Source organism: Triticum aestivum, chromosome 6B (genome assembly GCF_018294505.1).
Source record: "Triticum aestivum cultivar Chinese Spring chromosome 6B, IWGSC CS RefSeq v2.1, whole genome shotgun sequence".
Taxonomy (NCBI): domain Eukaryota; kingdom Viridiplantae; phylum Streptophyta; class Magnoliopsida; order Poales; family Poaceae; genus Triticum; species Triticum aestivum.
Window position 1 is genome coordinate 505680214 of NC_057810.1, and position 11719 is coordinate 505691932.

Below are 11719 nucleotides of genomic sequence, written 5' to 3' on the forward strand. Positions count from 1 at the left end.
ATTCCAAGATCTCGTATCATCACATAGCCTATACCATGTCAATGCATCTCCCTTCAAAGATAAAGGGAAGACCTTCCTTTCGACAACATCATCGGGAATACCTGCAAGCATAAAAAATCCACAAACTTCATCCACAAAGATAAGGTGTAAATCAGGATGCAATGTTCCATCTCCTGCAAATGGATTAGCTAGCAGTTTCTCTATCATACCCGAAGGGATCTCAAAATAAATATTTTCATAAAGTTCAGTTGGTTGAGGAGCAACTCTTTGCTCTTCTGGTTGGGGTGAAGATACCCCAAACAAGCCCCTCAAAGGATTAGTTTCCATAGTGACAAGTAACACAAAATTTCAGCACACTATATAAATGTTTCCTTACCAAGTTTCACTCACCAAAAGTGCCACACTCCCCGGCAACGGCGCCAGAAAAGAGTCTTGATGACCCACAAGTGTAGGGGATCCATCGTAGTCCTTTTGATAAGTAAGAGTGTCGAACCCAACGAGGAGCAGAAGGAAATGATAAGCGGTTTTCTGTAAGGTTTTCTGCAAGCACTAAAATTGTAGGTGATAGATAGTTTTGCGATAAGATAAATAGTAACGAGTAACAAGTAAACAAAGTAAATAAAGTGCAGCAAGGTGGCCCAATCCTTTATGTAGCAAAGGATAAGCCTGGACAATTTCTAATAATGATAAAGGAGCTCCCGAGGACACATGGGAATTATCGTCAAGCTAGTTTTCATCACGCTCATATGATCCGTGTTCGGTACTTCGATAATTTGATATGTGGGTGGACCGATGCTTGGGTACTGCCCTTACTTGTACAAGCATCCCACTTATGATTAACCCATATTGCAAGCATCCGCAACTACAACAAAAGTATTAAGGTAAACCTAACCATAGCATGAAACATGTGGATCCAAATCAGCCCCTAACGAAGCAACGCATAAACTATGGTTTAAGCTTCTGTCAGTCTAGCAACCCATCATCTACTTATTACTTCCCTAAGCCCTCCTCTAGGCCCAATAATGGGGAAGTTTCATGTAGTCGACGTTCACATGACACCACTAGAGGAGAAGACAACATACATCTCATCAAAATATCGAACGAATACCAAATTCACATGACTACTAATAGCAAGACTTCACCCATGTCCTCAGGAACAAACGTAACTACTCACAAAGCATATTCTTGTTCATAATCAGAGGTGTAATAATATGCATTAAGGATCTGAACATATGATCTTGCACCAAGTAAACCAATAAGTATCAACTACAAGGAGTAATCAACACTACTAGCAACCCACAGGTACCAATCTGTGGTTTCGGATACAAGATTGGATACAAGAGATGAACTAGGGTTTGAGAGGAGATGGTGCTGGTGAAGATGTCGATGGAGATTGACCCACTCCCGACCAGAGGATCGTTGGTGATGACGTTGGTGATGATTTGCCCCTCCCGGAGGGAAGTGTCCCGGGCAGAACAGCTCTGCTAGAGCCCTAGATTGGTTCCGCCAAGATTCTGCCTCGTGGCGGCGGAGTTTCGTCCCGTAAGCTTGCCCGCGATTTTTTTCCATGGTAAAAGCTCTAATATAGCAGAAGATAGACACCGAAGGCCCCCTAGGGGGCCCAGGAGATAGGGGCGTGCCCTATAGGGGGGGCGTTCCCTCCTCTCTCCTACACAGGGTGTGGGCCCCTGGTGTATTTCTTTCGCTCGAAAATTCTTATTAAATCCAAAAATATGTTTCGTGGAGTTTCAGGACTTTTGGGGTTGTGCAGAATAGGTTTCCAACGTTTGCTCCTTTCCAGCCAGAATTCCAGCTGCCGGCATTCCCCCTCTTCATGGTAAACCTTGTAAAATAAGAGAAAATAGCCATAAGTATTGAGATATAACGTGTAATAACAACCGATAAAGCAATAAATATTGATATAAAAGCATGATGCAAAATGGACGTATTAGTAGCCAGAGCCAGAAGGCCAGGGGAGGCGCCCGGGATGCGGGGATGCACGTCTTGGCGCGGCAAGGCACGACGACTACGACGTCCGGCAGGGAAGGAGAGGGGAAGGGGCAGTGGGCTCACGAAGCCCTATAGATGTGCTAAAGCGAGCTCGAGGAGGCGCCGGGGCTCGGGGCGGCGGCGGTCGATGACGGGACGGAGCCGGGGTGGTGGTGACGACGGGCGACGGCGTCGGTTGGACGACGAGGCGAGGCCGTGGCATCAGGCGGGTGTCATGCGAAGGAGAGGAGGGCGAGGAGGAGTCCGGGAGGCGAGCCACGACGTGATGGGGTCGGCGATCGGTAACGACAGGCGTCAGGGCGGCGCGTTCTCCAGGTTCGTGCCCCTGATCTCGATCCAGATCGGGGGGAGGGGAGGGAGAGAGCGGCGTGGGGGAGTGGGGGAGATCAAGGGGGGAGTGTGTTGGATCGGGGCTAGGGTTTGCGGGTGGTGGGGGGTTATGCGGGGAGAGGTGGGCCGGCCGGGGTGGGCAGCCGACTGGGCCGGCCAGTTGGCTAGCTGGGCCGGATGGCCCAAAGGGGGGGTTGATTTCCTTTTTTACATTTTTATCTTCCGTTATCCATCTTAGTTGCTATTTCCTATTAAATTATAAAACTAAATGGGTTTTGTTTGATATGAGACTTGTCACATAAATCAATCACATATTTATTTAGGAGTCACAAAAAGTTTGAGGCCAAAAGGAATTGTCTAACTTTTTAGAAATTGAAAAGGCCAAATTTAAATGCTCCTGGAGCACTAAATAATTTCCAGGGGCACTTTGGGAACCGAAAAGAGGTTGTTTCCAACATGAAAAATATCCAGGGATTATTTGCCACACATTGAACATTTTTATTTGCATGTTTGAAAATTTTGAAATTGGACTTTCATTTGAACTTGAATTAGAATTAAAATCTAGATCAAGCGAGGATTAGTAATAGTAATGTGATGATAATGCTCCATTAGCAGAGGATTACTGTAGCTTAATTATCCGGGTGTCACACCGATCTTCTTGAAGTTCCCTTTCTTTACCTTGCCCTTTTTCTTGAAACTGGTTGTCTTGTTAACCATCAGCACTTGATGCTCTTTCTTGATTTCTACCTCTGCCGATTTCAGCATCGCGAAGATCTCGGGAATTGTTTTCGTCATCCCTTGCATATTATAGTTCATTACGAAGCCTTTGTAGATTGATGGCAGTGACTGAAGAACTCTATCAATAACACTCTCAACTAAAAGACCAATTCCTAGCTGAGTCAAGTGGTTGTGGTGCCCAAACATTCTGAGTATGTGTTCACTGACAAAACTATTCTTCTCCATCTTACAGCTAAAAAACTTGTTGGAGACTTCATATCTCTCAACCTAGGCATTAGCTTGAAATATCAACTTCAGCTCTTGGAACATCTCATATGCTCTGTGGCATTCAAAATGGTTTTGAAGTCCCGGTTCCAAGCCTTAAAGCATGGCACACTGAACTATCGAGTAGTCATCAGATCGAGCTTGCCAGGCGTTCATAACATTATCATCAACTCCTATAGCAGGTCTGTCACCTAGCGGTGCATCAAGGACATAATTATTCTGTGCATCAATGAGGATAATCCTCAAGTTACGGACCCAGTCCGTGTAGTTGCTACCATCATCTTTCAACTTAGCTTTCTCTAGGAATGCATGAAAATTCAAGGGAACGGTAGCACGGGCCATTGATCTACAACATAGATCTGCAAAGACTATTAGGACTAATTTCATCATAAATTTTAGTTCAAATAATCAAATTACTAAAGAACTCCCACTTAAACCAACATCCCTCAAGTTGTCCAAGTGATACATGATCCAAATCAACTAACCCATGTCCGATCATCACGTGAGATGGGGTAGTCTTCAATGGTGAACATCTACATGTTGATCATATCTACTATATGACTCATGTCTGTACATGCTAGGCTCGTCAAGTTTAACCCAAGTATTCTGCATGTGCAAAACTGGCTTACACCAGTTGTATGTGAACGTAGAGTCTATCACACCTGATCATCACGAGGTGCTTCGAAACGATGAACTTTAGCAACAGTGCATACTCAGGGAGAACACTTTTATCTTGAAATTAAGTGAAGGGATCATCTTATAATGCTACTGTCTTTCTAAGAAAATTAAGATGCATAAAGGAGAAACATCACATGCAATCATAATAAGTGATATGATATGCCATCATCATCTTGTGCTTTTGGTCTCCATCTCCAAAGCAATGGCATGATCACCTTGATCTCCATCATTGCGCCGGGGTCGTCTCACCAACTATTGCTTCTACAAGTATTGCTAACACATAGCAATAAAGTAAAGCAATTACATGCCACTTAGTGATTGACACACAGGTCATGCAATAATTAAAGACAACCCTAGGGCTCCTGCCGGTTGTCGTACTTATCGACATGCAAGTTGTGAACTTATTACAAAACATGATCATCTCATACATCAACATATATCATGTCACATCTTGACCATATCATATCCCAACATACCCTGCAAAAACAAGTTAGATGTCCTATACTTTGTTGTTGCAAGTTTTACGTGGCTGCTACAGGCAACTAGCAAGAACCGTTCTTACCTACGAAAAACCACAAGGTGATTATCAAGTTGCTATTTAACCTTAAGGACCACCATAGTCAAATCAGATTCAACTAATGTTGGAGAAACAAACACCCGCCGACCACCTTTATGCAAAAAAAATTTGCATGTAAGTCGGTGGAACCAGTCTCATGTACGTGGATATGTAAGGTTGGTCCGAGCCGCTTCATACCACAATACCGTCGAATCAAAATAAGACATTGGTGGTAAGCAATATGAACATCACCACCCACAACTCCTTTGTGTTCAACTCGTGCATATCATCTACGCATAGACCTGGCTCATGATGCCACTATTGGGGAATGTTGCATGCAAAACAAAAAATTCTACGCACACGCAAGATCTATCCATGGAGATGCATAGCTACAAGAGGGGGAGAGCAACTACATACCCTTGTAGACCGCTAAGCGGAAGCGTTTATCAACGTGGTTGATGTAGTCATACACCTTCATGATCCGCTCTGATCAAGCACCGAATGTAAGCCACCTCCACGTTCAGCACACGTTCATCTCGATGACGTTCTCACCTTCTTGATCCAGCAAGAGGGGCGAAGTGGTAGATGACTTCCGGCAGCACGACGACGTGGCGACGGTGGTGGTGAAACTATTTCCGTAGGGCTTTGCCAAACACAACGGATTAGAGCGGAGGATGAACTAGAGGGAGATGGGGCGCCGACACACGGCTTGGTGAATCATGGTGTGTGGCACCCCTCCCCTCCTCTCATATATATAGGTGGAGGGGGCGGAGAGGCAGCCCTAGGCACGCCCCAAGGGGGCCGGCAGCTGCCCTAGGGCGCCTGCCCTAGGCGCCCCCTTCCATACTTGGCGCGTGGTTGGAAGGAAAGGGGGGCCGGTGGCCCCTAGGGCGCCTCCGCTTCCTTCTTCTTGCGTGGAGAAAGGTAGGAGGGGGCCGATCCCTCCTCCTTCCTACCTAGGGCCAACGTCCAGGAGGTAGGGCATGCCAGCCTCCTTGTGGGATGGTGTGCTCCCCTCCTTTTGCCCTGTTAGGCCCAACAAGTCCCCGTGGCCTTCCGGAACCCCTTCCGTGATCCGATAATCATCCAGTGCATTCCAAAACTCTTCTGGAGACCGAATACTATCATCCTATATATCAATCTTTACCTCCGAACCATTCCGGAGCTCCTCATCAAGTCTGTGACCTCAGTCGGGACTCTGTACAACATTCAGTCACCAACATACATAACTCGTATAATACTATATCATGAACGAACGTTAAGCGCGCAGACCTTATGGGTTCGAGAATGATGTAGACATGACCAAGACGCTTCTCCGGTCAATAACCAATAGCGGGACCTGGATGGCCATATTGGTTCCTGCATATTCTACGAAGATCTTTATTGGTCGAACCTTTATGACAACATACGTAGTTCCCTTTTTGCGTCGGTATGTTACTTGCCCGAGATTCGATCGTTGGTATCTCCATACCTAGTTCAATCTCATTACTGCCAAGTCTCTTTACTCGTTCTGTAATGCATCATCTTGTAACTCCCTCCTTAGTCACTTTTCTTGCAAGCTTCTTGTGATGCTGTATTACCGAGAGGGCCCGGAGATACCTCTCCATCATACGGAGTGACAAATCCCAATCTCGATCCATGCCAACTCAACAGACACTTTCGGAGATACCTGTAGAGCACCTTTATGATCACCCAGTTATGTAGTGACGTTTGATAGCACACAAGATATTCCTCCGGTATCTGGGAGTTGCATGATCTCATGGTCGAGGGAACATGTATTTGACATGAAGAAAGCAGTAGCAACAAACTGAATGATCATATGCTATGCTAACAGATGGGTCTTGTCCATCACATCATTCTCCTAATGACGTGATCCCGTTTTGAAGCGACAACTCATGTCTATGGTCAGGGAATCTTAACCATCTTTTGATCAACAAGCTAGTCTAGTAGAGGCTTACTAGGGACTTAGTATTTGTTTATGTATTCACACATGTATTTAAGTTTTTGATCAATACAATTATAGCATGAATAATAAACATTTATCATTATTAAGGAAATATAATAATAACCACTTTATTATTGCCTCTAGGGCATATTTCCAGCAATTCCAGCATTGAATTAACAAAGCCATCAACGGGCTAGGATTATGAACACAGAAACATACAAGAAAATGAAATACAACACGACTCGACAAAAAGGTGCTAATGAAACAACTCACAAAGCCACCAATGCTACAAGGTAAGAAGTAGGAAATAACAATGAAGCTTGGATACCTGAAGGCCCTCTTCGGCGAATGAACCAGGGAAGAGGAACATGCCGAATCGCAAGGTGCAAGACCGCAAGCGAAGACAAGGCATACCAACTTCAAAACAACTAGGGTCGCTACACGACGTAATCATTCATTTCCATCACTGAAGGATGCCCCAACCTCGATCGATAGAAGCTTGTCCCACAAGAGCATGGACGGATGCCACAGGACAACACCCCAAGAGAAAGAATCAGAACACGATCGTCGAGTCACTAATGACACAACTAGAACAAAACATCGTCGCTACCCATGAACTACCACGCAAGAGACGAAAGTTGTAGGCTAGGACAAAGAAGATCATAAATCGAGGACCTTGGGAAAGCGAAGAGCATCGAGGGGGCAGAGCTGAGGCCAACCTGCTGGCATCTTCATAGTAGATGAGAACCCACGTGCCCTACCGCCGCCTCTGCCCACCAACCGCAACAGCGCAATGCCCACCATCCTTGAAGCTCTAAAGACATCGCCTTCAAGAAGAATACGACGCCATAAGTGTCGCCGGTGCCTGCTTTTAGGGAGGTGTTGCCCCCCAAGTCTAGAGGTTTGTAGGCAACCAACAATTTTCCTCATGTGGATGACCTTAAGATTTATCGAACCAATAGGAGCTTTAAATTGCTACCGATGATATACACCTGCACATACAAATAAAGAAGTTCCTCGGCCCTGAATAAACCAAAAATATTGTTAGTTTTACTAGCCTTGCTAGTTACGAGGATTAAAGCAACTTCTGTTAGAAATAGTGATTGCACCAAAAAATAAACTAAAGGAACTGTAAAAGGGTTTGATCGAGGTTGAAGGCAATAGGGATGAATGGAGCGGCCCGTAGTTTCACGAGGAGAAGGAAAGGCCGCGAGGAGGTCAAGCAAATGGGATCGAGCCGTGAAAGCCCCCCAACACCGGCGGCCTCCTCGCAGCTCCCGCACTACCAAAGATGAAGAAGGTGAGCAAGAGGTGGAGAGCAGCGTATGGCGGGAAGGAGAATAAGGTGGCAGAGGTCCCGTTGCTGCCAAGGGCCGGGCGGAGGCCGCCGGCAACGACGACCAAGGGAGGCAAGGAGAAGTAGCGGCGCTGGGGAGAATCTATTCACACCTTGGTTGCCTACGCGAGATGCCGCGGGGAGGGGGGGCTAGTGTCTAACTACAAAAAGCAAAAATATTCTTTCTTCTACTTATTTCTTCTTTTAGAGCAACTCCAAAGGGCCGACCCATTTCGTCCGGCTGCGTCCGTTGGGTCGGCACGGACAAAAGTGGCGACCCAACGTGCCGACCCAAACCCAAATCACGTATGCGTCGCGTCCGCGCCGATGCATTTGCGGCCCAAATTTGCGCCCCAAATGCGTTGGCACGGACGCTTCGCGCGCCTTCTCGCTATCCACCACGCCCCCACATGGCAGCCGTCCAACTACCCGCTGCCCACGCGGTCAGCTTAATTTATGACGATGGGCCCACGCGTCAGCGATGGCGCTCGTCTTTTTTAAGCCGACCGTGCGGCGGGGCCGTCCTCATCCACACTCGCCGTCCACATCTGCCCACCCTTGCTCCCTCGTCGCCGGCAAACCCTAGCCACCACAACCAAAGCGAGATGGGCCTCTTCTCCGGCGCCAGCGACAGCAAGGCCAAGGTCAAGTCGCCCGCCACCCATTTCCCCTCCGAGTTCCTCCCACCTACGCCGGTGCCGGCGCCTCCCCGGCAGAGGCAGCGCGTCAACGTGCGAGTGCACCAGGCGGAGTGGCACTGGCAGAACCGCCAGCCTCTGCTGTATCCGGACGTGACGCTGTCGCACGACTGGCATCTGGATCCAGATAGGATCCCAGTGCCGGCGGCGCCGCGGTCGGCTCGTGCTCACGCGGAGGAGGTGCGGCGCCGGCGGGCGCTGCTGACGTCGGAGCAGCGCGCCGACCCGGCCTACGCAACCGACTCGCCCAACTGGGCGATGTGGTTCGCCTTCGAGCACGAGGAGGCGAGGCGACGGGGCGTGCGCGAGGTCGACCGGAGGTTGCCGCCAACGCCGCTCGTCGTCCGTGAGGAGGACCAGGCGGCGGAGGACGCCTACCAGGCGGCCCTTGCGACCGTCTACCGGGAGAGCGAGGAGGACGAGCGGCGCAGAGCGGAGGCGGCGGAGGCGGAAGTGGAGGCCGGTACGAGGCGGCAATGGCGTAGGCCCTTGCCCTCTTCGCGGCGGGCGACAGCATGGTGCCGCCGGTGGCCCCGTCGTCCCCCATCAAGCCGGAGCCGCAGCCGGAGCCCGAGCCCGAGCCCATCGCGCGCTTCTCCTGGAATGGAGTGGTGCGCGAGTGGGTGTCCGCGCCACCGGTTTTTGGCAGGGGGCGATGCCGGCGCAGGAGCAGGCGTACCTCGAGATGTGGCGCTAGCGCCGGCTGGCAGAGGAGCGCCTTGACGGCGAGTACGAGGAGATGCTCGAGCGCGACCTCGAGGAGGAGCAGCGCGAGGCCAAGGAGGAGGCGCGCCAGGCCGCGGCTGCACAGGCGGTCGCACCCTCCCCCCCCCCCCCCCCGCCCCGACACTGTCTGCGTCGGCACAGCCCGACATGACGGCGCTCTGGAACACGGCGTTCGCCTGGGCCGGGTCGGCGCCTACGCTCATCGACCTCACGGACCCCGAAGACGACAACGACGACGCCTAGGGCAGCACGCCGCCTCGTAGTTTATTATGCTGGTTTTCTTAATGCAAATGTGAACTCTCGCCGGCCTTCGTGGCCGGCTTTAACGTTTAATTAGTGCTCTTTTCTTTTTTTAATATGCATACGTTCATTTTTTTGGCGCTGTCAAAATGGGTCTCAGGTCAGCGTTAGGCGACCCAAATGCGAAAGCAGGCATCCGTGTCCGCCTGGCCGACCCAAACGGATAAAAAATGAACGAAATCGCCGTCCGTTTGGGTCGGCCCGTTGGAGTTGCTCTTAAATAAAGGTTTCTCAAAAATATGTAAGAGACGACTATATGTCGTCTGGAGGGCGCTAAACTGTTTCGAAACCGATTCTTTTAATTAATGAGAATAGGAAGACCTGAGACTTGTTAATAAAAACGGCAATACCGTCGACCAGATTGGGTTGGCTCGTCGAAAAGGTGAAACCGGGACAGCGGGAGGGGCGCTCCGTGGATTCATGCTCCCACAAAGATCTGCCATCCGAGGCTAAGCTGCAAGTGGGGGCTTGAGGCTTGCTTTAACATGGGCGTGTCGGCCACTTTATAGGCTTTGCGTACGAGCCCCTGATTTGATTCCAATACATCGGCACCACCTACTGAAAAAGCCGAGGGAGGTGAGCATGCAACGTGATCACCTTCTAGAGTTTTCCGAGCTCTACATCATCCCAGTGGAGAGAATGAACAGTTCAGCCGCATGAAGGGATTGAAGTCTTCAACTATGATGTGGTATTGTGGTTCATGTCTGCAAGGTGATGGAGACATGTCCAAGGGTTGAGCAGGGCGGGCTAGCTAACACACAGTAACACATAGAATGTCAAACTAAACCATAGATTGAGTTGAAGGAACAACTACTCCCTTTGACATATTGTATAGAGGCTGCGTCAATTAATTCGGATCGAAAGGAGTACATCATTTCTGGGGATGGGAATCGATTGATCACACGAGATCAACTTATTTAAGGGAGTGTGCATTGCACAAGCACATATATACTTACTGGCACTGGCACTGATCATAAACTTGTGGAAATACATGTTCAAAAGTCCTGACCACACACGACAGCACGCAGTTGATGACAGAGATAAAGAGTAGCAGTACATATTTACATGCGGAAGTAGATCTCATTGTGACATGCAGACATTTGCACGCAAGGATCGATATGGAAGCAGAACCCCACCAGCTAGCTAGGTACAACGACTATCGACTACCTAATTAAACAGCATCGTTTTTTAGTACACATGATGACGAGGTCCCGATCTAAGGAAACGAGTACGGTGACCCAGGACCATGCATGCACCAGCTAGCTAGCACAGGACGTCTTTGAGGAGCTTGTACCTGCGGACGGCCGCCTTGGCCACTCTCCGGCCGCCCTCCTGCTCGCCGCCGCCGGTCACCTTGACTTTGCCGCAGCCCATCCCAGTCGCGTGACCGCGGTGCTGCATGGCCGGCGGCGCCGAAGGGCGCTTGTTCTTCACGAGGGGGTCGTCGCTGAGGCACCAGTCGCAGACGCCGGCGCCCGCGTCGGCCGGGGCCGCGTCGCCGTAGTAGTTCGTGCAATAGCTGCTTGTAGGTATGCAAGGAAACAAATCAACATCTATCAAAATCTTGGCAGTGTCTCGAACAAGACTCTCTCAAAGAGCGAGAAGATGGGTACGTACGAGTGCTGGAAGCGGCAGCGGCAGCGGGCACAGCCGAAGAGCTTGTCCTGGAAACCGACGTCGCCGCACATGGAGCAGACGGTGCCCGACATCAGGACCTATCGGGTGGCAAGCCGGCCGAGGGGGCAGAGAAAGAGGCCGACGAGATTACAGAGCTAGCTTAGCAGTCTCGGTGCAGGAAGTCAGGGGGCATGCGAGGAAGGAGTGGCAGGAAGGAATCGATGTGGATTGTGCAGCGAAGAAGAAGGGCTTTAAATACTGGGAGGAGGCGATAGGAGAAGATGAGACCGTGATCGTGGCAGCGGAACCGTGGGGGTGAGACCGCGTGGTGGGGCCGCAACGGCGAAGTTTTTGGTTGGGTACGGAGCCGGGCGGGTGGGAGACAGTCCACGTGTCCATGTGGACGTGCGTGCTGCGCGCAAAGCGGAAAAAGAAAAGTAGTGGCCGGAGTTACTGGGTCGGTTACCTGGTTGATATCCAGAGAGGGAAAAGCCATTCATTTATTTTACAAAGAAAATGGA

General features: G+C 49.9%; 1 protein-coding gene across 2 annotated transcripts; it reads right to left on the bottom strand.

Moving 5' to 3' along the window:
• Positions 1-10549: 10549 nt before the first annotated feature.
• LOC123134311 (uncharacterized) lies at positions 10550-11436 on the bottom strand. Of its 2 annotated transcripts, none has more exons than XM_044553581.1 (2): positions 11199-11436; positions 10550-11100 (listed from the first exon to the last, which is right to left on the bottom strand). In XM_044553581.1, exons 1-2 carry the CDS (start codon positions 11288-11290, stop codon positions 10845-10847), a joined length of 348 nt encoding a protein of 115 aa, XP_044409516.1. In that variant the 5' UTR covers positions 11291-11436; the 3' UTR covers positions 10550-10844. The 2 variants fall into 2 exon arrangements, with proteins under 2 accessions (XP_044409516.1, XP_044409515.1); XM_044553580.1 differs by having other exon boundaries at positions 10550-11103; positions 11199-11431.
• Positions 11437-11719: the final 283 nt, after the last annotated feature.